Source organism: Triturus cristatus, chromosome 3_1 (genome assembly GCF_964204655.1).
Source record: "Triturus cristatus chromosome 3_1, aTriCri1.1, whole genome shotgun sequence".
NCBI lineage: Eukaryota > Metazoa > Chordata > Amphibia > Caudata > Salamandridae > Triturus > Triturus cristatus.
This window is the reverse complement of record NC_140583.1, coordinates 310,957,395-310,982,850: the sequence shown is the minus strand read 5'-3', so window position 1 is coordinate 310,982,850 and position 25,456 is coordinate 310,957,395. Positions and strand designations below refer to the sequence as shown.

The following is a 25,456-nucleotide window of genomic DNA, read 5'->3' as shown; positions in this document are numbered from 1 at the left end:
TTTAAGTTCCTACAGAGGGTGTACTATACCCCGGAACGGCTGCATAGGTATGGTGTCAGGCCGTCAGCGGAGTGTGAGCGTTGCCACTATCCTGTGGCCGACTTTATGCATATGGCCTGGCTCTGCCCGGGAATGGCGAAGTTCTGGACGGAGGTCTTTGCAGAGTTGAGCCGGATCTTGGGCACTGAGGTTCCCCCCGACCCCGCTCTGGCGTTGCTGGGGTACTCAAGGCCTCTTCCGGTGGCTCAGCGACGCCTGGTCGACATGGCATTGCTTATTGCTAGACGAGTTGTCGCACTTTGTTGGATGAGAGGGCCCCTCCCCACCATGAAACGGTGGGCTAGGGACATGCTGTACTGCAGCACACAGGCTGAGATTTACAGTGAATTGCTGCCGCTGAGGAGTCGCCCTAAGAATTTCTGGGAATTATACAAAACGTACCTCACCTCTGCAGCTCCGGGCCCAACTGACGAAGGGGACTCGCGGGGGGAGATCATAGATACGCGTGCTCCTGTGGAGCGCGCAGCTGCCCCTGACACGCTCCCAGGGTGAAGGTGTGGTTGTGTGGTGCTGTATGGTGAATTGGAGGGGTCGATTGTCCAGGGAGCGGGCGGGGGGGCCTTCGGTATGCCCCGGGAGATCCGGGGAGGGGGAGCCCTAGGAGAGTAGTGGTGCGGGGCAGTGAGGCGGACGGTCTGCTAGTGGTGGTGTGCTGCGCCTGGCTGGCTTGGGCTGCAGTGGTAGCTGACACACCAAAACAAGGTCGCCTGACCAGATAAGAAGATGTGCGCGCGAGGGGGGGGAGGGAGAGCGGGGAGTTGGGGTTTTGGTTGGAGTTATTGAGTGTGTGGTTGATTTCGCGGATACCGGCCGACGGCCTACGACGGCCGGAGTCATATGCAGACTAAGTCATGGGCCAGAAGTAGTAATATCAGAAAATTTCCCTCGCGACCTCTACTAATGAAAATACAATTTAATTGTAATAGGGAAACAGAAGGGCCTAAAAGATAGTGATACACCACACAGAAATTTACTATTTTTTACTTATTTATTTTTTATCATTTAGCCATTTTATATTTTTCTTGGGAAAATTCAATATATTTCTTTTTCTTATCACACACAAAGAAAAATTAATTTAAACTTTTAATTTTCACTGACTAAATGCATTACAGTGAATCTACATCATATTAATTAGCAACAAACAGTAGTCCCTGGGACAACCTAATATAGATCACAAAGGATCTGTATTGTCACACAATCACATCTACACACATACCAAATCATTCCACATTCATACACATTTCATAAAAACATAGAAAAAAGAGGCAGAATTTTTTTTATCGTCTATTGAACATTGGAGGTACAAGATACATAATAACCTCCTTTGGCTAACAAAACAACTGCAAGAGCAGGATAGTAATGTCAGGTTAATGGTCGACGCGTTTCGATGGCGTGGGTGCCACCTTCATCAGGACCACAGATGTATTCAGAAACGATAAAGCCCAGGGAATACCTGAAACAACATATACATAAAAAATACAATTTCAATTAATTGCCCAAAATTCCCTATAAATTGCAGAAGGAAGATATCCTCACAAGTTAGGTGACCGCTAGATGCAAAATAGAAAAATAATTTTTTACAAACAAGAGAGAAAAGAATATATACAAGAGAGAGAGAGGGAGAGTCCTATTAGAGTGAAGTAGCTATCAACACTACACTGTTGAACACTCCACTTTTGAAGCCCATGCGTTAAGAATACGTGAGGGTAGCAGTTTATTCAGGGATATGTCTCCAACTAAGAACAACTAATCTCAGGACAGAATACAATGCCACCACCAATAAGAACGTGAAACACCACGTGTACCACCAACATGACAGTCCTCTGTGCAATCCTTAAACCCCACTGCTACAGAGGAAAACGGGGGGAGAAGAAGCTTACTTGTTTATGAAAGATATCCTGTTAGAGATGCGTCATCATATACTCGATGGTATGGATTCATAAAGAATCTGTCAAAAAAGTACAGAGACCTAGTGGTAAGATTCTCTGCATCGTAACAAGCCGAAGTTTAATGATAAGAGGGTAAGAATGGTCCAATACCTGATTTACCAATTATTTTCGCTACCTATCCTCATAACTCAACACTTATTAGCAGGGTCACAATCTCCATGAGTAGGTGTCTAGATATGATTCTCTATGGGGCCAGGGGGACCAAATGCAATATCACTTTTCTAATGGCACTAAGGGGTGGCAAACAAAATCAAAGTTAGAGAATCTGCTATTCCGTTAGTGTAACACGACTCCTAGGACAATCTCTGCAGAGTTTATGGTTCCTAAAGACACATCACTAGCGTATTTAACAGTTGGGAATGTAACAGATAGTATTCCCCCATATACTTTTTCTGTTTGTATAGGTATATTGATATGAATAAATATGTACATATCCACCATAGTGAAAGAATTAACTGTTTTCCGATCGTAAATTCGGTAGTTATTACTTTTAGGTTCCTCTAAGGAACGGTACTCTAGAGAAGGCGGGATTTATTACAAAGATATTGTCTAGGAATTAAAGGCTAACCTTTTATCTACAGTTTGAACCGGAAGTTGTATTCATGACCAGTTATTCAACAAAGGTTCTGTATTGCAAAGATTTCGTCCGCTATACCGTCACCTCTTGAAACACCTAAACATAGGAGAAGATTAGAGGCGATGTAACCGATTGTATATCAGATTATATTTAAGAAAGAGATATGAGGAGATGTAATGAGTACTACCACCTCTTCGTAAGCAGTTTAAACGCCAAAAAGGCTTACCTCTTTTATTAAAAATCCTTTCATCATAGGATGATTCTTGACCCCAAAGCCGTATAGGTAAACCAGAAATAGCGGTGCGGCAATACGCAATCAAATCATAAGTCCCAACCAGATATGTTCGGAACTATGTTGTGAGACTTTCACCCGGAGACTCGTCACATCTACAAATGTCCCAACATAAAAGAGATTTATTAGAAAGGCCTAAGTTAGTTGATGCCAAATTGTATTACTAATCAAAATGCGAGGAGATGTGGCGAAAACGAGCACCTCTTAGTAGGTAGTTTATATGTCTACCGGCTTACCTTTTCTTTGGAGTCCCTTCACCGTCAGATAATTATCAGCCAAATGGCCGTACGGGTCGACCAGCAAATAGCGGTGCGGCAGTACGCAAATGACGTCGTAGACCTCAACCTAATATGTTCGTTACTGGCCAATCAAAAACGACGCAGCATATGGATAGGCGGAGTATATTCAGAAAATCGAGCGAAAGAAAGAGGACTACCTTACATAGTTGGTCAGCACCATTTTGGAACGGGTTTTATGCGACCAATCATAGACGCTTATCCCTACTCAACTTTATTGTACCATACTGGTTAGACAAAGACATATTTGTATTTTTAATCTAAATAAGAATCGATATAATACATATCGCACATACGATTTATAAGAGGCATGCATATGGTGAATGATACCCATGCAGGACGAATATATACTTTACAATGTGACGGAAAAAAAGGAACGAGTTAAGAGGAACTCGCATAGTGCACAATTGTGTCAATAATTGCTGTCAAGAGGGAGAATTATTCTTGAGGGGCACTCGTGATAAAAATAGGGCCAGACAGTGTTGCAACATAGCAAAATCAACGTGCAACACTGTAGATACTACTGAGAAATAAATGTCTCGTAGAGAGTATCTCTCAAAAGGGTCATTGCTGGTTTAAGAATTAGAGTCATAAAAGAGTAGCAAAAGGACTTATATACGCCACCCAAATAATTACACTGGGACAGGGATTGGTGGAGTGTGGAGTAGTCTATGATACTTATCATTGCCTTTATATCACTATCATACTTGTAAGGTACAAACTCTCCCCGTATAAAATGCAAAGCCTGTCAGAGTTTGACTGGACATCTTCAGAAGAAAATGTACCGATGCGCCTCAGATATGGTGGCAACCTCACCAAGACTGAGTCACATGCCATTGTATATCCAGGTTCAAACCTTTTTTAACACTATTAAAGGTAAAGATCCAAAAGGTTTCACGTTGTTTACGGATAGTCTCCATCGGTATCCCTGCTTTACTCTGTATTTTTTCCAGAATTAGCCATTTAAATTCACTTTCCAAGTGGTCTTTATCGATACAGTGTTGTACAAGCGGAGCTGTGGTTTTCTTCGTGCGTATAGCCGATTTATGCTCACTATATCGGATACGAAAGCAGGGATACCGATGGAGACTATCCGTAAACAACGTGAAACCTTTTGGATCTTTACCTTTAATAGTGTTAAAAAAGGTTTGAACCTGGATATACAATGGCATGTGACTCAGTCTTGGTGAGGTTGCCACCATATCTGAGGCGCATCGGTACATTTTCTTCTGAAGATGTCCAGTCAAACTCTGACAGGCTTTGCATTTTATACGGGGAGAGTTTGTACCTTACAAGTATGATAGTGATATAAAGGCAATGATAAGTATCATAGACTACTCCACACTCCACCAATCCCTGTCCCAGTGTAATTATTTGGGTGGCGTATATAAGTCCTTTCGCTACTCTTTTATGACTCTAATTCTTAAACCAGCAATGACCCTTTTGAGAGATACTCTCTACGAGACATTTATTTCTCAGTAGTATCTACAGTGTTGCACGTTGATTTTGCTATGTTGCAACACTGTCTGGCCCTATTTTTATCACGAGTGCCCCTCAAGAATAATTCTCCCTCTTGACAGCAATTATTGACACAATTGTGCACTATGCGAGTTCCTCTTAACTCGTTCCTTTTTTTCCGTCACATTGTAAAGTATATATTCGTCCTGCATGGGTATCATTCACCATATGCATGCCTCTTATAAATCGTATGTGCGATATGTATTATATCGATTCTTATTTAGATTAAAAATACAAATATGTCTTTGTCTAACCAGTATGGTACAATAAAGTTGAGTAGGGATAAGCGTCTATGATTGGTCGCATAAAACCCGTTCCAAAATGGTGCTGACCAACTATGTAAGGTAGTCCTCTTTCTTTCGCTCGATTTTCTGAATATACTCCGCCTATCCATATGCTGCGTCGTTTTTGATTGGCCAGTAACGAACATATTAGGTTGAGGTCTATGACGTCATTTGCGTACTGCCGCACCGCTATTTGCTGGTCGACCCGTACGGCCATTTGGCTGATAATTATCTGACGGTGAAGGGACTCCAAAGAAAAGGTAAGCCGGTAGACATATAAACTACCTACTAAGAGGTGCTCGTTTTCGCCACATCTCCTCGCATTTTGATTAGTAATACAATTTGGCATCAACTAACTTAGGACTTTCTAATAAATCTCTTTTATGTTGGGACATTTGTAGATGTGACGAGTCTCCGGGTGAAAGTCTCACAACATAGTTCCGAACATATCTGGTTGGGACTTATGATTTGATTGCGTATTGCCGCACCGCTATTTCTGGTTTACCTATACGGCTTTGGGGTCAAGAATCATCCTATGATGAAAGGATTTTTAATAAAAGAGGTAAGCCTTTTTGGCGTTTAAACTGCTTACGAAGAGGTGGTAGTACTCATTACATCTCCTCATATCTCTTTCTTAAATATAATCTGATATACAATCGGTTACATCGCCTCTAATCTTCTCCTATGTTTAGGTGTTTCAAGAGGTGACGGTATAGCGGACGAAATCTTTGCAATACAGAACCTTTGTTGAATAACTGGTCATGAATACAACTTCCGGTTCAAACTGTAGATAAAAGGTTAGCCTTTAATTCCTAGACAATATCTTTGTAATAAATCCCGCCTTCTCTAGAGTACCGTTCCTTAGAGGAACCTAAAAGTAATAACTACCGAATTTACGATCGGAAAACAGTTAATTCTTTCACTATGGTGGATATGTACATATTTATTCATATCAATATACCTATACAAACAGAAAAAGTATATGGGGGAATACTATCTGTTACATTCCCAACCGTTAAATACGCTAGTGATGTGTCTTTAGGAACCATAAACTCTGCAGAGATTGTCCTAGGAGTCGTGTTACACTAACGGAATAGCCGATTCTCTAACTTTGATTTTGTTTGCCACCCCTTAGTGCCATTAGAAAAGTGATATTGCATTTGGTCCCCCTGGCCCCATAGAGAATCATATCTGGACACCTACTCATGGAGATTGTGACCCTGCTAATAAGTGTTGAGTTATGAGGATGGGTAGCGAAAATAATTGGTAAATCAGGTATTGGACCATTCTTACCCTCTTATCATTAAACTTCGGCTTGTTACGATGCAGAGAATCTTACCACTAGGTCTCTGTACTTTTTTGACAGATTCTTTATGAATCCATACCATCGAGTATATGATGACGCATCTCTAACAGGATATCTTTCATAAACAAGTAAGCTTCTTCTCCCCCCGTTTTCCTCTGTAGCAGTGGGGTTTAAGGATTGCACAGAGGACTGTCATGTTGGTGGTACACGTGGTGTTTCACGTTCTTATTGGTGGTGGCATTGTATTCTGTCCTGAGATTAGTTGTTCTTAGTTGGAGACATATCCCTGAATAAACTGCTACCCTCACGTATTCTTAACGCATGGGCTTCAAAAGTGGAGTGTTCAACAGTGTAGTGTTGATAGCTACTTGACTCTAATAGGACTCTCCCTCTCTCTCTCTTGTATATATTCTTTTCTCTCTTGTTTGTAAAAAAATCTTTTTCTATTTTGCATCTAGCGGTCACCTAACTTGTGAGGATATCTTCCTTCTGCAATTTATAGGGAATTTTGGGCAATTAATTGAAATTGTATTTTTTATGTATATGTTGTTTCAGGTATTCCCTGGGCTTTATCGTTTCTGAATACATCTGTGGTCCTGATGAAGGTGGCACCCACGCCATCGAAACGCGTCGACCATTAACCTGACATTACTATCCTGCTCTTGCAGTTGTTTTGTTAGCCAAAGGAGGTTATTATGTATCTTGTACCTCCAATGTTCAATAGACGATAAAAAAAATTCTGCCTCTTTTTTCTATGTTTTTATGAAATGTGTATGAATGTGGAATGATTTGGTATGTGTGTAGATGTGATTGTGTGACAATACAGATCCTTTGTGATCTATATTAGGTTGTCCCAGGGACTACTGTTTGTTGCTAATTAATATGATGTAGATTCACTGTAATGCATTTAGTCAGTGAAAATTAAAAGTTTAAATTAATTTTTCTTTGTGTGTGATAAGAAAAAGAAATATATTGAATTTTCCCAAGAAAAATATAAAATGGCTGAATGATAAAAAATAAATAAGTAAAAAATTGTAAATTTCTGTGTGGTGTATCACTATCTTTTAGGCCCTTCTGTTTCCCTATTACAATTAAATTGTATTTTCATTAGTAGAGGTCGCGAGGGAAATTTTCTGATATTATTGTTTCTTTTCCCCTTTTCCCTGACCTTAAGTAAATTTTAAGGGGGTCCCATAATTTTTGCATGGGCCAGAAGTAGCGCAGCGGCGGTACGCTGTCAGGCGCGAGATCGCTCATTTGTCATGGGTTGGGTGTTCACGACGCCGCCGGTCCTCCGGGATGTCGGCTGAAGGGCTGTGTTATTGCTCTAAAGGGGACCCGCCCGCTTGGATGCCCGCGGCCTTTGTATATTGTACGGCGAGCAACTGCCTTATGTACCGCCTATATTGTCAATAAAGGTTTTTGAAACAAAAAAAAAAAACAAAAAAAAAACCTCTTTGCATCCATAATTGCCCAAAACCATTAACCAAGACCCAATGGGGTAATGGCGCTGTTACATGCAAGCAGTGCGCTCCTACCCACTTTCACTGATAAAAGGCTCTTGTGAGCCGCCCCCAAGCTGACAAGCTCTGGAACGCCTGCACGGTATGAGTGGTATTATACCTGAGAAAATTGGCAGCATGTCCAGCAGCCAGTAAATATGCTCTATTGATGAGGAAAGAATCCCGAAACACTGGTGTCTAGAGATACGATTTTGAATGACGCCATTAGCTGAAAAATAATATAAACGTTGTGTTAAAAACTAAACTACAACTACCAAAATGCTATGGGGTAACGGCGCTGTTACATGCTAGCAGTGCTCTCCTACACACTTCCACTGACAAAAGGCTCTCGTGGTCCACCCCAAGTTGACGAGCTTTGGAACGTCTGCACGGTATGAGTGGGATTGTACCTGAGAAAATTGGCAGCCTGTCCAGCAACCCGTAAATATTCTCTACTGATGAGGGGGGAATCCCGAAACACTGGTGTCTAGAGATACGATTTCGAAAGACAGCATTAGCTGAAAAATAATATGAACTTTGTGTTAAAAACTGAACTACAACTACCAAAACGCAATGGTGTAATTGAGCTGTTACATGCAAGCAGTGTGCTCCTACCCATTTTCACAAAACCATGAACTGCACTGAAATCATACTGGCTGTAGGTAAAGATGGAGACTCTCAATTATGCAGTTAAATTGCATGTGTAGGGTAAGGGCAATAATTTCAGCAACTTGTGCAGAGAACATTGATTGGAGTGAGGAGGCTTTAACCACCTCATTTAAAGTGCACACGGCATATGCTGCCCTTAGTGTGCCTTTATTACTTCGCAGGCGTGAACAAATAGGACATAGGCTCAATCAGGGGTGTTAATGTCTGGATGTGGTTTTGTGCATAGGTCAGTGACACTTAGGTAAGCATGATCAAAATCATCATCCTTGTCTTCTGGTTCAATCACAGGCAACAGAGTAGATACATTTAATACATTACAATGCCTGATGGTGACATTATCTGATGCAAGCAGACTCTGCTCATATTTACTGAGTCCATTAAGCGTCAGATATTGTGTTTTTGTTCTGGTAAGCAATAACTCGACAGAATGAGGAACCATCATTAATAAAGGATGTCCCATCACTTTGTTTTTGCTCTTTTACAGACTGTGTTAACACTGAAAGTACGCTCCCATCTCTTTCAATGCAAAATAAAGAAAATTATTTTGCATAGTCTGGCATTCCTAGAGCTAGTACGCAACACAGTTTACCTTTCAGCTGTAGGAAGGCTTTGGTGCACTCCTTATCCCAAGGAATTGGATCAGACACTTCTCGATGTTTCAGCCTCAGGAGCAGCTTTGCTGTCAAAGAAAAGTTTGGTATCCATTGTCGACAGTAGCCAAAAACATTCTGAGCTCTCTCTGTGTTCGTAGTGGATTCATCTGCAAGATGGCTTCCACTCTCTCCGGTAACACCTTCTGATTCCTTTCATAATAAAGTGTCCCAGATAATTAACTACTTTTTTACCGTACTGCACTTTACCTGGAGATACTCTGTATCCGTTTTCTGCCAAATGATTCAATAATGCAATGGTATAATTTTTGCAAGCTTCTCGTATTTCTGAAGCTATCGATAAATCATCAATTTTTTGTGCAAGTACAGAGTCACAGGTCATTTGCAAAGACTCAAGATTTTTCTTTAGGATCTGATTGAATATGGAAGGGCTCTCAGTATACCATTGAGGGATACAACACCACATGATTGTCCTCTGTTGCAACACAAATGAAAATAAGAACTGGCTATCCTCGTGCAGGGGCACTGAGACGAAAGCCTGACACAAATCAATGACTTTAAACCATTTTGCAGACCATGGAATTTGGACAAGCACAGTAGCAGGATTCGGCACACGAGACAACAAGGTACCACCATCTCATTTATTTTTGCACAAAGCCTGTAAAATTCTAAAATGGTGTTTGGTTTTTTATCCCATTATACAAGAATTACATGGACTGCTAATTAAGTCTCTCAGTATGCCTTTCTGAAGTATATCACAGGTTGTATCCTAGAAATCGTTTCAGTGGACAATAGATAAGGTGGTGTTTTTAGGACAACTGTGTTTGGTTTTATTTGGATATGTACCGGTTCCACACCTTTTATGAGCCCGATATCTTTCCCGGTAAAATTCCAGACTTCAGTATTTCCTGTAGTTCTGAGATTCTATGGCAATTCAGCAACTGTCAACAAGGTAAAAATTACTGTCTCAGTATTTTGTTTCATTAATTCGCAATTGACATCCTCATCATGGGGTTGAAATGTAACACCATCCGGTGTGCAATAAATTGAACAGTTTAATTTAAACAACAAATCCCTTCCTACTAAATTAATTGGACTGGAATCACAAACCACAAATTGGTGTCTTTCTTCAAATGTCCCTATTCTGACTGGAACTTCTTCTGAAATTGGATTTTAAATTTCTTTATTAGTAACTCCAACTACTTGGATTGTTCTTCCCGAGAGAGGTACATCTGGAACTTCCACTCTTCTGACTGTGGATCAGGTAGCTCCTGTATAAATTACGAGCAATACATTGTGACCATAGGCATTTACATCCACATATGGGCCAATTTGTTCTACCTCTAGGACTGCGCCAAATAAACAATCCTTTTCCTCTCTCAGACATCGTTAGTGGGATTTTTCAAATATCAAACTCATCCATTTCAAACAAAGGAAATTGCTCTAACACACCCTGATTCACATTCTGGACTTGTGACATGACATTTTGATTTGCATTTGAGTTTAATTTCGGTAACTGGTTTAAATTCATTCAGGGATTAACCATTTAACCTGGTATAACAGGTGCCATTTGATTCTGACCATGCATTTGATTTTGAAACTGGCGTATCTGCATCCTTTGACCTGTCATTCCCTTCTAATTTTGGGCTTGTCCTGCAATATTTTCAGGATTAAATCGACAGTCTTGTTTCCAATGCCCCACCCTATTGCAAATGTGACAGGCAGTAACCTTCTTTAAAGCGGCAATGTTGGTCCCAGATCTCACACCTGTAGGGACACCTCTACCTCTTCCCTGAGACACTCGCATTCAGTTTGGATTTATCGCAAATACTGCCTGTGGAGCAACAACTCCCTGCATCATACCTTGACCTCCATTCATCGACAGACCTTGAAAACCTTTCTGTGCTAACTTCGTCTGAGCCAACATGAATGTCTCCTTGATCTTTCCCTGTTTCATGTCCAATTCATCCCTGCAATATTTTGCATATCACAGAATTTCACCTAACGATTTTGATTGCCATTGTGTGTGATGTGTGAACTAATCTCAGGCTTCAAACCCATAACAAACTGTGACACAAAAATCCCCATATCCTTCTCTCCAGGATATTCACTTCCACTATGTTGTTTGAAAACCTGCAACAACCTTTGATAGTATTCATGAACAGTTTCTTTTGGTTCCTCAGTTATTTTAATTTTCAACCAGTCAATGTCTTTAGGTGGAATATTTTCCTTTAGGAAATGTATTACTGTCTCATATTTCTCCATCACTATAGGAGTCAGGGCACCTGTTCCCTTTTCTCTCTGGGACTTAGTTTTCGACCATTTACAGAACTTTTACACTCAGACCACAAATCTGCTCGAACCACAATGTCAAAGAATGTATCCAGGTCCTTCCATAATACCTTTGAAATTTTAATAAACCTTTCCACCTGATTATACCACTGTACCGGATTGTCTCTCAGATTTGGAAATTGTTTGCTAATGCAGTCAAATCACCTCTAATCCATGGAACATGTACATAAGTACCCTAACTACTTTGCTAAATGGATTCTGCTGCTTTTCCCACTTCATAATGTCTTTCTTCCATTTTACTGTCTTTCTTTTCATGCTTTTTTTGGCCACCTAAGTTCTAGCTTCTACACATCCTTCTATCTGGGGATGCATTTTATCAATTCCATGATATGAACTTGCATCCCAACAATCCTCATATTCTAATTAGCTTGGTCATCCAATTCAACTTGATAATTTTGATGCAAATTCACACAATTGTAAGATCCACATCATATGTCTTTGCTATTCCTGATAAATAACTGCATGTAGTAGTTGCTCTGCAGGTAATTTATTTACATAAAAAGGTATGTTCAGTTCTTTCATGTTGCTCTACATTATTAAAATCCAAACATTCCTTTATTAATTCCTCCAAATCAATTTTAATTTTGGGATGTCTATAGGTTTATCCTTTTTTATTTCTGCACCCTTTGTAAGCTCTGTATCTTCCGCCCTTCTTTCCCTAGTCAGTTCCTCAATCCAAGCTGGTAATCCACCATATCCACTTCCAGGTAACTCACTAGAACCCAAAGGGGTCGTAGAGACCAAAATTCCTCCTCCGTCTATCAAGGCTTGTAAATTTTGTTGGGGTCTCCACAACACTAGCTGAGTTTTCTGTGCAGTCAGTACTTCGACAACTGGGGTCGTCGTAACCTCTAGGCTTTGTTCGATTTGGTGGTGCAGTAGGGATTACTTGTAGCACAACTGGGTCAGAGTCAATAGGTACCACAGTTATCGGTCACCTCATTACTGATGGGGCAATTTGTAGAACCTGTATGGGTCATTCAATTGAAGGTAGTTCTGGTTGTACTGGAGAAGTAGGCACAGTCTGACTCGCACTAATGTTTATCTCTCCTGGATCAGTATAGGTCACTGGTGGTGGTCGGGATGACAACATTTCTTCCAGTATCTCATCTCCTTCTCACTTAATTGCATCTTTATCTTTCGCCTTAACTGCTGATGTAAGAACTGGATACAGTCTAGTTCCCTCGATAATCCCTTCCTCTATCTATGCTGCTCTTCATCCCATTGGGCGTTTACATAATTCTTTATTGCTCTACCTGCTCTTCTTTGATATTTTTCCTTCTCTTTCACTCTTGCAACTTTTCCCTAAATCTGTAAAGCTTCATATTGCTTGAGTCAAGGTGGTGGCTTCATCTCATACAATTTTACCCTCAAATGATCTAAAATCCTGGTGTTAAAAGTGCCTTACCTAGGGAAACGCAATGCAGCCACATCTTCAGTAAGTCTCATCCATTGTTTCAACCACAAAGACAAATTGAACAGGTGTTCAGTAGTCATTATGTAAGCTGGGGTACCCTCAGGAGGTGACTCTTCCCCTTTCCTAACAGAAATAGCAATTTCTTCCCTCACAAATTTCTTCAAATCCTTTAAACATTTCATTTTAGCAATTGAATTGACTGAATCGTTTTTGTGAAACTAAAATGTTTTGATTTTGTTCCCTATACATTACATTTTCAATAATCAATCAAATAACAGTTTTAAATTTCAGTTACCATTTATCCAATCTGTGATCCACACTCAAACTCACAATGTCCAATATGTAGTGTGACACGAAACGCCAACCGACCAATACCAGGGCAGAACACACCAAGCAGCCAATCCCAGTGAAAACACTATGAGGTCAACCTCACAGCAACCACCCTCTTTGACAATTTTCCACTATTACATTAGTTATAATGCGATAGATTTTCAGTTTATTTATTATTATTCTAACAAAATGCATTCACGTTTCTTTTTTGTAAGTCATTTTCTAAAGCGAGCACATCAATAGCATTTAAACGTATTCTAAAAATGCAATTCTAACGTAAAAAAGTAGATTCTCTAAATATATGGTAATTTTTCCCATGCCAATCAGACTTCCTCCCTTTGAAGCCTGTGACTCGTCCTCACTACTCTGTTAGGCAAATTCAGAAAGGGCTGTACCTGGCTTAGTTTGCATAGCCCTAGTAGGACAGACCCCAGGACATCTGTGGCAAATGACTGAAACCACCACAGTTGGAGCACAGTATCCCCTGCCTGCCCTGTAGTCTGTCAGAATGGAAATAATAAAATATAGATATCTACACTAATACTTTGCTCAAATAGTTATTTATTATTGTTTTAGTTGCAAATACCTGTGTTCTCACAAGACTCTTGGTGGGTCGTCAGAAACTCCTAAAGAAAAGAAGAAGAGAAGATACCATGAATATACGGTGATATTGCATCTTGAGTCAGGCGAACTGAATGAAGTTGAAATAAAGAAAGAATAGAGAAATTATATTGGCTCACAACTACCTGACTTTTATTAGAGATATTGTTCACCCACATGTTATTATGCCTCTTGACAATTATGCAGAACAGCTGTCTGGTATGTTTGAAGAAGGACGTTATGTTGGATCAATTTATATTACCCATGATTTTCTTCTTGGGCAATCATATCCCATCATGTTTAGCATTTGTCAGTTCCACAATGCATTCGGTATTACATGTCTCCCTTGCTTATTGTGGGAGCCATCTTTCCTGAGGGCCATGTATAATTCAGAAATGGGTTAACCCAGTCCCTTAAATCTAGTAGTGTTGATAGGGTATGTTACTCTTTTAGCATCGCTATGAAATGTCCAAGTTACCTTTTTCAGCTTTTACCAGACTCCAATACTTCTGGAATTGCTCTGGTGTTATGCCAAATATCTCCTGCACCTTAAGAAACATATAATTAAGAAATGGCTCCAATGCACCCACTCTCAATTATTTTACTAATATATAGAGCAACTTACCCCTTGTGAAGCGTGGGTATCAGAACTATTTCAGGTTGGTGGGCTCTTTCCGTGTCAAATCGACTTCTTTGCCTCTGCTGTCCAGTGGTCTAACTTACTATTGAACTGATAATGGGGGAAGAAGGGGGTATTAGAAGAATACCTACTGTGTGGAGCTCCTTGCAAGTCCCGTTTTGTAAACAATGTTATGTGCAGGGTTCCTAGCAGGTTTGCTGCAGAAGTTGTGCTCTGTTCCCGACCTGGCAAGGGAGACTGGTTGTCAAAGACACACCTATCCTGGAACTCAGAAGTCTTTCTTCAGCTTACAGGCGAGAACATTTGGAGACTGGTCAACGAGAAGTCCCTAAAACTCTGACCCATGGAATGTGCCCAATATTTAAACTTATTAGCAGCCTAAAATGAGGATTGGAGTGCTTTACTCTGGCCAAGAGTCACCATGCTCTAAGGAAGGGGTCAACATCCCTTCCAATGATCCAATAGTCAATCATAAAAAAATTGATCTGGGGTCAGGCAAGACAAAGGGTGGAGCAGAGCAGAGTGAGTTGTGACTTGATAAAGAACAAAAGCACAAAAGAAAAGAGATCTTTCCCTACCTGACCACTATACACCACTGTCTGCACAGCTCTGTGGAAGAGAGGAAGCAGGAAATAAACTATGAGCAATCTTGCACATGAAAAGATCACCTGATCCGCAACAATTCTTCAAGGGAGCCTGGTCCACTTCAAATGGAGCTCAAGAATATTCTAGAAAGCTCTTTCAAATTAACATCCAGGTCTGGCAAGGCTCAGCTCTGGCCTCCATCTTGTTGCCCACTTGCACGCAGGAGTCCCAAAACAGATTCCTGTATCCATACAGTCATGCACACATATACAATCCATGTTAATTCGAACAGACTGAGTACATGTGTACCCACCAGTCAAGTCCCACATGGAGGTAGCTAGGAACCTGCGTGAAACTGGCAAACCAATACAAAGCAGAGGCCAGTATGAGCTCTCCTACCGAAGGTAACAGTAATAAGGCCTGTCCTGCATCTGTAAAACAAATGGCAGCTCACCACTGTGTTAAAGAAAATATGTGCACATGCTAATCTAAGTCTGAAAGGTATATTAAAAAAAGAAAATGAGGGGGGCGTGGCTTGTAGCTGAACGAGATGGCTGCAGCTTAGAGGAGCTCCGAGGGAGACGTAGACTCCCCTGACAATCCGCCATACAATCCGACCAATAATTATAACCCAAAGACACACACTGGAAGCGGAGTACAAGAGTAATCAGCCGACCTGACTCCTGACTCTATCCGACGTTCGACGCGCTGGGGAGAGTGCGGAGACGGGAGCGGCCTACTGGTGCGGCCGCAACCAGGGACTAAATTGTGGCGAGAGCCTGTATGAGAGGGGCGAGGATCGGCGCACTGTGACCGACGAGGGAAACAGACGTGCAGAATTAAGAACGGAGGCACCAGCGGTTGCTTGCCTTATTTGGGATCTGTTCCTGCCCCGGAGACGCGAATGCGGTGCAGGCACCCGGAGCCTGCTTTCCACTACCTCCGGGTCGGAACTGGCGCTCGATACGCCCTGAAGACAGCGGGTGCAGGATTGGCCTAGCAGTGCGGCCGGAACCCGGGGAACAGTAAGACCCGCCCGGAGACATCTGCGTCCCAGCCTCGGGCCTCAATCAGCATTTTCAGCGCCTCGCAGAACGTAGGGGGGGGGCACGGCCTGTCTGCCCAACTGACGCTGGGACCCCAATTGCGGTGGAGGCCCGCCTGGACGACTGGAACAGGGGGCGGAAAGAACCCGACACTGTGCCATCAACTCAGCAGAGGTCTGGATCACGGTAGGTGGCGTGGAGACTTGGCTGGCACCCGGGACTGCTCCCGATGACCGGTGCGCAGTTATCCATACAGCACATCTGGGGGATCAAGGCCCGGGGCCTCAAAGGACCCGCTCTCTGACACCGGCGGCGGCAGGGCCTGTAGGCCCCGAACACCACTGCAGGCAGCAAATAGAGGCTCACCCAAACTTACTGGCTGGTGGCCCCCGAGAGTAGAACAACAGAGTTCGCGGGGTGAACAATATCGAAACACTACGTGGACGGCATCCTTGGCCTCACATCGCCAGTCATAAACCCCGCAAAGACATTTCGTGGCGCAGAGGGAAAACCGACAGGCCGCACGGGGCCGGTGGTCTTGCAGCAGGCGGCGGCGATTACCGACCAGCGCTGAACTATCCAGGCAAGGATGGGGGGCAGAGGCCCGCGCACGACCTCTCAGGTCAAACTAGACAAATTTGCGTACGGAAAAGACTTTCCCGCGCTGCCAGAGCGTAAGGGTCTCTCAGACAAGGCCCCAGAAGAGGAGGGAGCGAACAAGGTAACATTGGAAGATATAATGTCTGCCCTCACTAATGTACAGTCGACGGTGGGTTCGATCTCTGCGGATGTCTCTTCCTTGCGGGCAGACTTTCAAAAGATGACCACCGAAATCTCTTGCGAAGGACACTGCAACTTTGATCAAAAGGTAAATCAATTGGAGGCGGAAAACAAGTTCATGGCGGCGAAGTTGGATGATCAGCAAGGGCGCTCCCGGCGCAACAACGTCAAAATTACTGGTATTCCTGAGAGCGAGGGGAGCCCTGCCATGGACCTATATGTAGAAGACCTCATAAAAACTAGGCTTCAACCCAGAGGACTCTCCACTTTTTTCTCTGTTGAAAGAGCGCACAGGTTGCCGGGGGTAAGCCTAAACCTGGGGCTCTCCCTAGACCTATTCTTGCCCGCATTTTCAATTTCCGAGACAGGGATGCCATACTGCAAAGGGCAAGGGTGGCTCTGCCGATACGTGTCCAAAACTCGGCAGTGTCCTTCTTCCCAGACTACACGGCGGCTATCTCTAAACGTTGCAGGAGCTTCTTGGAGGTTAAAAAAGAATTGAGAACCAGGGAACTGCCATATTTTATGCTGTTCCCAGCAAAACTGCGTGTAGTGGCGGACGGAAAAATTTGGGTTTTTTGAGACACCTGACGAGGCCCACGATTGGCTCGAGGGATGGCGTCGAGTGGAAGGATCCGGACGGTCAGAAAGAAGCCAGCGACACAACAGGGTGGATGGGGACCACAGGGACCGTGGACAGGAGCAGGAGGAGGAACACCCAAAGCAGAGTGAGACCGAGGAGTAAGATTATATGTGGCGGTCAGAAACCACGAAATGATGATAATTGAGGGCGTTCAAGCGAACTAACTAACACTAGGAGACGGCTATAGAACTTTAAGTGAAGATTGTCTTTGGGGTGGGGAACGACTGCGACCTTCTGCGGACTTCTCACCCCCTACACGCAAGTACTGTTCATGGGATTGGGGACTAAGCGCTCTGCAAAGTTGGGGTGGCGGGCAGTTTTGACTCCGTCTAGCAGGGAGGCAGGGTGGGGGGTGGAGAGGATGGGATTGTTCTTTTGGTTATGTTTGTTCCTTGTTTTAGTTTCTAGTGAGGCACTCAGGTATGTCGCATTCTTACACATTGCTCAACAGACACATTGCGCATATGACTCCATAACATCTCTTCTGCATCTCGCCAGATATGGCAGTACAAGACACAACTAACCCTGATCCGGGGACGTATCCCATGACCCTGGTGGCACCCCTGTCCTTGTTTACGTGGAACGTACATGGCCTGGGAGACAAAATAAAGAGAGGCCTGGTTCTGCAGTGTTTAAAGTGGTGCTCTCCAGCGGTGGCCCTGCTGCAGGAAACACACCTTACTGGTACCACATACAAGGCGATGGACAGATGGGGGTTTAAAATGCTGGTACATTCAGAATTCTCTTCTGGCTCCAGGGTTGTGGGCATATTAGTTAAAAAACAATCTCCGCTAATAGTGCATAACACAAAAACAGACGATGAAGGCCGCTTTGCGGCCATAATAGGTCAATGGGAGGGGCGGTCTATCAATATAGTATCCGTTTACATTCTCCCTGCACTACACGCGGAAACACTCCCAGCACTTAGTGATTTCTTACTTGACCTTCCGGAAGGGGAGCTACTGATTGGAAGGGACTTTAATGCAACTATAGATGGAACTTTAGACCGATACCCTGCGAAGACGCGCGTACCTGGCGTGTCTTGCCTTGGGAGTTTTATGGAGGCACTTGTGCTTGGTGACGTGTGGAGATGGCACCACCCCACGGCACGGCAATTCACCTTCCACTCTGGGGTATACAATGGCCTGTCCAGAATAGATTACTTCCTAGCTTCAGCTGATAGTTTGAGAAATATTGACAGTATAGAGATTAGGCCTAGAGCTATCTCTGACCATTCCCCGATGCTATTAACATTCACATACCACCACAGGACGCGGCGGCGTATCTATCCCATTTATCCTGGCTATTTACAGGTCCCCAAGATCAAGAAGGCTGTCATTACAGCGACGAAACACTACTTCCAAGAGAATGTCTTGTCGGTTAGCTCTCAGACTACCCTGTGGGAGGCTTATAAAGCTGTCCTCAGAGGGCAGGCCATCGTCTCTATTATGGGGCACAGGCGGGAGAAGCGACAGCACCTGCAGGACATAGAACTAGAGCTGCATGACGCTGAGGCCCAACACTCCAATAACCCAACGCCGGCTACATCCCAGAGTTTGCATCTTAGACAACAACAGCACAGAGAGTATCTTAGGGAAGTGACCAGGTTGCGGCTAACGGCCACACAACACAAGATATATGAAACCGGTGACAAAGCCGGGAAGCTCCTGGCGTGGCTAGACAAAAAGGAGCAGGGTAATAAATGGATAGTGCGGATTTGGACGGGGGATGGACAAACGACAACGGATCCACAGACAATAGTACACACACTAGCACAACACTTTCGGCAGGTGTGTACGTCTTCCTCCACGATGACATTGGAAGAGGCGTTGACTTATATAAAAGATATTGATATGCCCAGACTCACTCCGGAAGCGGCTCTCGCGATTGAGGCGGATCTCACAGTAGAGGAGTTACAAGTGGCGATCAGGTCATTGCAATCTGGTAAAGCGGTAGGACCAAAGGGTATACCTATTGAACTCTATAAAAAGATGGCGGGGATTATTGCCCCACACTTGCTGCACATGTATTCCGATAGCTTACAGGTAGGCGAACTCCCGGTAGATCAGAGACTGGCCACCATAGTTGCAATACCTAAACCGGGAAAGCCTGCTGAAGAATGTACCTCGTATCGCCCAATATCGTTGATCAATGCGGAGGCTAAAATCCTCGCGAAGCTACTGGCGATTAGACTGACACCGCACCTTGTGACCTCGATACATCCGGATCAGTCCGGTTTTACACCAGGCAGAAATACGGCCCTGAACCTGAGACGCCTGCATGGGGTGATGGTCCGTATCCCATATCTTCAGGAACCAGCTGTCATACTCTCCCTGGACGCACGAATGGCGTTTGATATGGTTGAATGGCCCTTCCTGTTCACTGTGCTTAGTCACTTGGGCTTCGGCCCTAAATTGTGTGCATGGGTCCGTCTCCTATATACTAAGCCAGTGGCATACGTTACGGCCAATGGACACATTTCCGATGACTTTCCACTGGTGCGTGGCACACACCAAGGCTGTCCCTTGTCGCCTCTGCTTTTTGCCCTGGTGCTGGAGCCACTGGCGGCGTGGATTAGGTGGGAGCCAATGATACGAGGTCTCAAATGGGTGGAAGGGTGGGAAGACCGCATCTCCCTGTATGCGTATGAAGTATTGTTATATATGACCTCCCCTAGGCGTTCCATACTGGCTCTCCTAAATATATGCGAGCTCTTCGGGCGGGCATCTGGATATACCATAAACTGGTCCAAATCTGTCTTATATGTACTACACGGCCCTCCACCGCAACTCCCTAACGATTGCCCGCTCCAGATCACGGAAGACACATTTAAATATTTGAGTATATATATATAAAAGCCAACCCGGATGATATCTTCAAAAGAAATCTACTGCCCCCACTAGAGCGCCTAAAAAGGGACGCAATACACTGGGGAACATTGCCGCTAACACTGTTAGGAAAGGCAGTGCTTTTTAAAATGATGGCGCTTCCTCGATTTCTGCATGCGCTGGAGAACACACCGCTCCCAGTACCACCAAGCTACTTTAAAGCGATAGCAGCCCAGATTTCCAGCCTGCTGTGGGGAAACAAACTGGCGCGCATGGCACAGAACAAGTTGGTTAGAGGATGGTATGACGGTGGGATAGCACTCCCAAACATACAATTATACTACTGGGCGGCGCAACTAAAGGTAGTCAACCAATGGATACACGCCCCACAAACAGACCCTGCATTTAGGGCAGACAGATTTGTACTGGGAACGGGAAGTATGCTGTCCGCCCTTTATAACAAGAAGCAAGCCCTTGCGTTAATAGGGCCCACAAAACACACAGTCACCATATGGCATGCTGCGCAGGCTAAATTGGGCCGGCAAGGGGTTTTAACCCAACTCACTCCTCTTTGGGACACGAAGCGGCTGGGAAGGCTCAGGAATAGTAAGGGCTTCAACCAGTGGGACGCAATAGACATATCCACGGTGGGTGACATGTGGAATAAGGGGGAAGTAATAACATTCGAGCGTCTTCAGCAACAATATGAACTGGCATCCTCTGAAATTTTTCGATACACGCAGATAAATCACGCACTGACAGCAGTCCTACCACCTGGTACCGAGGTCCCGGAAGCTTCACCTCTGGAGGACAGATTACTGACAGACTGCATGCATAAGTGGGCTACATCATTCACCTACGAAAGTTAGTTAACAACCTGCCGGACCCCACAGTACCACTCAGGGGAAAATGGTCTCGCGATGTGGGTGACCTTGACGACACTGAATGGCAGGAGGTATTGGCCTCGCCGCGGGCTTAAAATTCTACATCAAACCTACCCTAGGCCTACCCTCTATAGGATGGGTAAAACATCACACCCATATTGCCTGTGGCGCTGTGGGGAGGAGGGTACTTTTTATCACACTATATGGCAATGCCCGAAGATTGTGGACTATTGGACAAAGGTGATGAGAACAATATCACAAACAGAGGAAGTGTCATTGGTACCGGAGCCCAAGAGGTGTTTAAATATATGGGAGCCAAATGACCTTACTCATCTGGCACAAGACTGGGCCACGCTGGGGATAATGGCTGCGAAACGCAATATCGCACAAAAATGGGGGGCAGCAGAGTTACCATCACTAGCCACATGGTGCAAAGACATGAACACAGCTATGGTGGCCGGGAGATCAGTGTTCCTCAATCGTGGTTGTCCCCGGAAGTGGAGCAAGATCTGGGGGGAGTGGAATAAATTTAGGGGAGACATTTGTAAACCACCGCATGAACAGGCGGAAGAGGGCTCGGATGAGGAACACTAGGGAGGGAGGCGGGAACAACATGAGGGGTACCGTTAATGACTATGATGTAATGAATGCCAATGTAATAAGGTTGCGGAACTGTGTATTGTTGATTTACAATGTGTCTGTATACCACCTGGAAGATTTATGCCTCGATGATGTTGATTATAAGAAAAAGAATTTAAAAAAAAAAAAAGAAAGAAAATGCATTATCTGCGAAAGACAGATTTGGCTGGGTGGGTGTTTCCCTGCAGCCATATAATAAGCAAGCTCTCTAAACAAAGGCAAGGTAAAAATATAGAGGATTTCATATATTGGTTTCCAATGGCAACCACACAACATTGTAAAATACAGAGAATACAAACGTGCCAGAAATTGAGATCATGAGAAAGATGCCATTCAGCTGTTACAAGAATTTATACTTTTTCGGCTGAGCAAACTAATCAACCCTTTCTCATCTTAGAAAACAGGATCATTACATCAGGAACCCTACGGATCTCTGTTCAAGGCTAAGTAAAAGGTGGTGCCTGCTTTCTGCAGGGACAAGATCATTCAGCAGAAAGGGTTTAATATATATGAGAAAGTACCTGGAGGGTAGGAAGAAGAACAGGATAGAAGCTTAGGACTGCAGCAGGTGGGAACTGTCTGTGATTGGGAAACAGGCCATGGACTGGAAAGCAAGCAAGCAAGAAAACAATAGACAAACTATAACAAATACTTCTTTAGTGTGTCCTTTGCACCCGTTTGGGACTGGTGACAGCAAGCTGCCACAGATAGGATTGTTACCTTCTTTATAAAAATAAATACCAGACATTTGTTTACATTTTGCTATTCTGGAACAGTCAATAGATTGTAGGTGAAAAAGAATTTCTGTAAAATTGTCAGAATTCTTTTGTAACATGGCAATTATCCCCGTTTACTCAAATGATCATTCGGAAATGATTTAGACAGGTCTCCATAGCTTTTTTTACTGAATTTATTTATGTATTTGCAGTTTTAAAATCATGTGTCAGGGGGGGGGAAACAGAATTTCGTTGCCTTTTCCGATATATACAGGCCAGGCCTGTTAAAAAAACAGGCAAGTGGATACCCCACTCAAGACTAATGCCAGGAGGCAGAAGATGAACTAAAACTCAGTCATTACCTTTGAAAAACTCTCCGTCTGGAGCGATCCGTCTCTCTTAAAGAGGTTAGCTGCCTGGTTTAGAGGTTGTTGTTCTGGAAATCACCAAAACGCGCTCCATGATACATACATCACAACTTCTTAGAAAAAGAAAGGGGGAGATTTAAAAAAAAATCTGAGTCTGTGTTGCCCCATTAACTCCTATTGAAGAGGATCACTTTCAGTTCTGAATTAGGTCAATTGGCACGAGCGATGACATTCAATCGCTCTTATATGTACTTTTTCGAACCCTCTACCACTGCCGGCAGCATACTTTAGGCCCTCTCTGAAGCCGAGTAACCACATCTCTGTCCTTTGTTCATACGCTCTGCCACCGAGCCTCGTGTACGCACCAGCAGCACTTTCTCATCTCCTTTCGTCCCTTAGGGCGGAGGTGACGCGAGCACGCTAGGGCCGGGGCCAATACTTTGCACACGCTCCCTGCGCTCGTCCCGCAGGTGTTTTGAGGGACCAGAAATGGCACGAGACGCGGGGGCGGGGCGCGCGCTTCTTATAAGAGGCCTGATCCGGCGTCCCAAAATTGTTGCAAAAATACAATCTGTATCTCGGTTTATGTTTTTTTAGCCCCTTGTGTGCATTGTGCCCCTCTTTCAGGTGCTGATCCTCGCAGAAGTTCCGACATGGCTTTTCCGCTGGTAAGGAGTTTACCCAGGCGCCGCTTTGTTTACTACTGTGCAAGGATATCCAGTAGAAAATCGCAAAGCGTTTATTTAAAGATGCAATAACAGAAGTAATTTTTGCCATGATGGTAGAGTTGTAGATCATTTGAAAGCGCCCCCTTAATGTTGCAACGTTATGCATTGTGTAACGGTGTTCGTTTAACGCATAACTAAGTGCCTATGTAACTCTGTTTTTGGCGTTTCAGAACGTGTGTGTGCCCAGTTCAGTGTATCAAAGTGCTGGTCCAAAACTAGTAATTTTAACACACGTAGTACGTTTGTATCCATGATGCGAGAAATAATCACTTAGCATGTTACCCAGCGTGCAAATGTATAACCTCTTAGGCCCCTTCGCATCAATTAATTCGTTTACCTCCAGGAATCGGAAAAATGGGTGACGCATCAATCTGATATCCAATTTTATGAATTTAACTAGCGGGATCTGGATCACAGGGCCCCCGAGTTTCAATTGAGCATGATGTCCACCTTTTGGAGGGAGAGCGGAATGGCGTACTGGTCGCCGTGTCTGCCAAAGGAAAACATTTTTTTGTTTGTTTTGTAATGCTCTTGAATGATGGCTCATGTGCTTTAATGCGAGGTCTCAAGGAGGGACTCGGTGTTGAGCAAATACCAAGGTTTATCTACTATTTGTGCTGCGCTGGGTATTTTCTTATGCTGGTTGTGTTTTACTTTGTTCGGGAATTTAACAACCTGCATTGATTGCCTTTGGATTTTGTAGAGTGCATGCGCAAACACAACTTAGTCGGCTATACACGTCCATGAAGGCAGCAACACGCCTACAGGTATTCCAAATGGGCGTGGTTAACAGCTCTTTAAAACCCGAACACTGTAAAAAAAAAAAAAAATTCTAGCTACACCAAGCGGCATCAAAACAGACCCTCTTAAGCCATAGTTCCTCTATTTCAAACGATGGCCTATCCAGATATTTTGGAAAGGGTACCCAGATCAAGTAATCTTCTTTGGCTATACAAAGGATTATAAAAGAATAATTTAATAACAATTAAAGTTCCTGTCTGGATAATTAGTTTTTTAGATGGGAGTTGAGATGCTTAGTCCCTCCAGATAGAACTTCCTGCTTGTCCTTTCAATTACTGTCCTCTGCAATAAACCTATTTAGTTAACGATGCAACCCAATGCATGTCCGTTGCACTTCGTTTGTAGTGCAGTTACGTCTCCTTTTCTCTTAGCATATTGTGTTGGGCAGTTGATTCAACTGAAGAGAACTACAACCTCTACAGTGCATGTTAGTTAAATGCTTGGCATGCATTGGAACGGTCTTCATGCCATATTGCAGTGCAGTCTGTATGGCATTACTTTAAAATGCTCACTTTACGTACTTTTCATAACTTTTAAATCTTCATAGTTCCACTTACTTTGGATTTCCTGTTTTAATAGATTGTCTTGTACTGATGTTTTGCTGCAGCTTAGATGAAACAAATCAAACTTGATAAAGTACATTGTCTTACTCTGCTTGTTGCATTTTTAATGGCCATACTTGCGTTTCTATGTGCATATCTTGTTCCATACAGTTTTAATGGAACATTAAGGGAGATGTAAGCATCTTTACAGCTGGTATAGATAAATTTGTGCAATTAAGTTGTCACCGAGCCCTAGAACGCCTGCTCTGAGGTAAGAGCTTGCTGTATTGAAACTAGGAAATTCCACGGTGCAGCAACCACCAACTCCATTGTCATCACAATGCAGTATTTGATGCACCACTTACAAAGAATGCAATTTTACAAACCAGACGCAACTCAATTTATGTTAGAACTTGTATTTTTAGGGATGGCTGACTACCCTAAAAAATAACCCTAGTCAGGGTGAACCATCTCTTTTTAATCAACTTCTGCT

The 25,456-nt window shown here is 43.5% G+C and overlaps 2 protein-coding genes across 6 annotated transcripts in view; one reads left to right on the top strand and one right to left on the bottom strand.

Annotated features, from left to right (window-relative positions):
• The window catches only part of LOC146860170 (uncharacterized), a 36,374-nt gene extending 22,585 nt beyond the window's left edge, over positions 1–13,789 (bottom strand). Inside the window, exon 1 of the mRNA XM_085644005.1 lies at positions 13,750–13,789. The gene's annotated coding sequence lies outside the window, so the exon portion shown is untranslated. The remainder of the gene's footprint in view (positions 1–13,749) is intronic.
• A 9,664-nt stretch (positions 13,790–23,453) lies between these two features.
• The window catches only part of CPEB1 (cytoplasmic polyadenylation element binding protein 1), a 493,259-nt gene continuing 491,256 nt past the window's right edge, over positions 23,454–25,456 (top strand). For 4 of the 5 annotated variants that reach the window (XM_085644004.1, XM_085644003.1, XM_085644002.1 and 1 more), the window contains exon 1: positions 23,458–23,560. In XM_085644004.1, coding sequence (XP_085500130.1) covers positions 23,546–23,560 — 15 coding nt within the window. In that variant the 5' untranslated portion in view covers positions 23,458–23,545. Of the gene's footprint in view, positions 23,561–25,456 lie in introns of all 5 variants that reach the window. The other variant, XM_085644001.1, reaches the window with a different exon arrangement.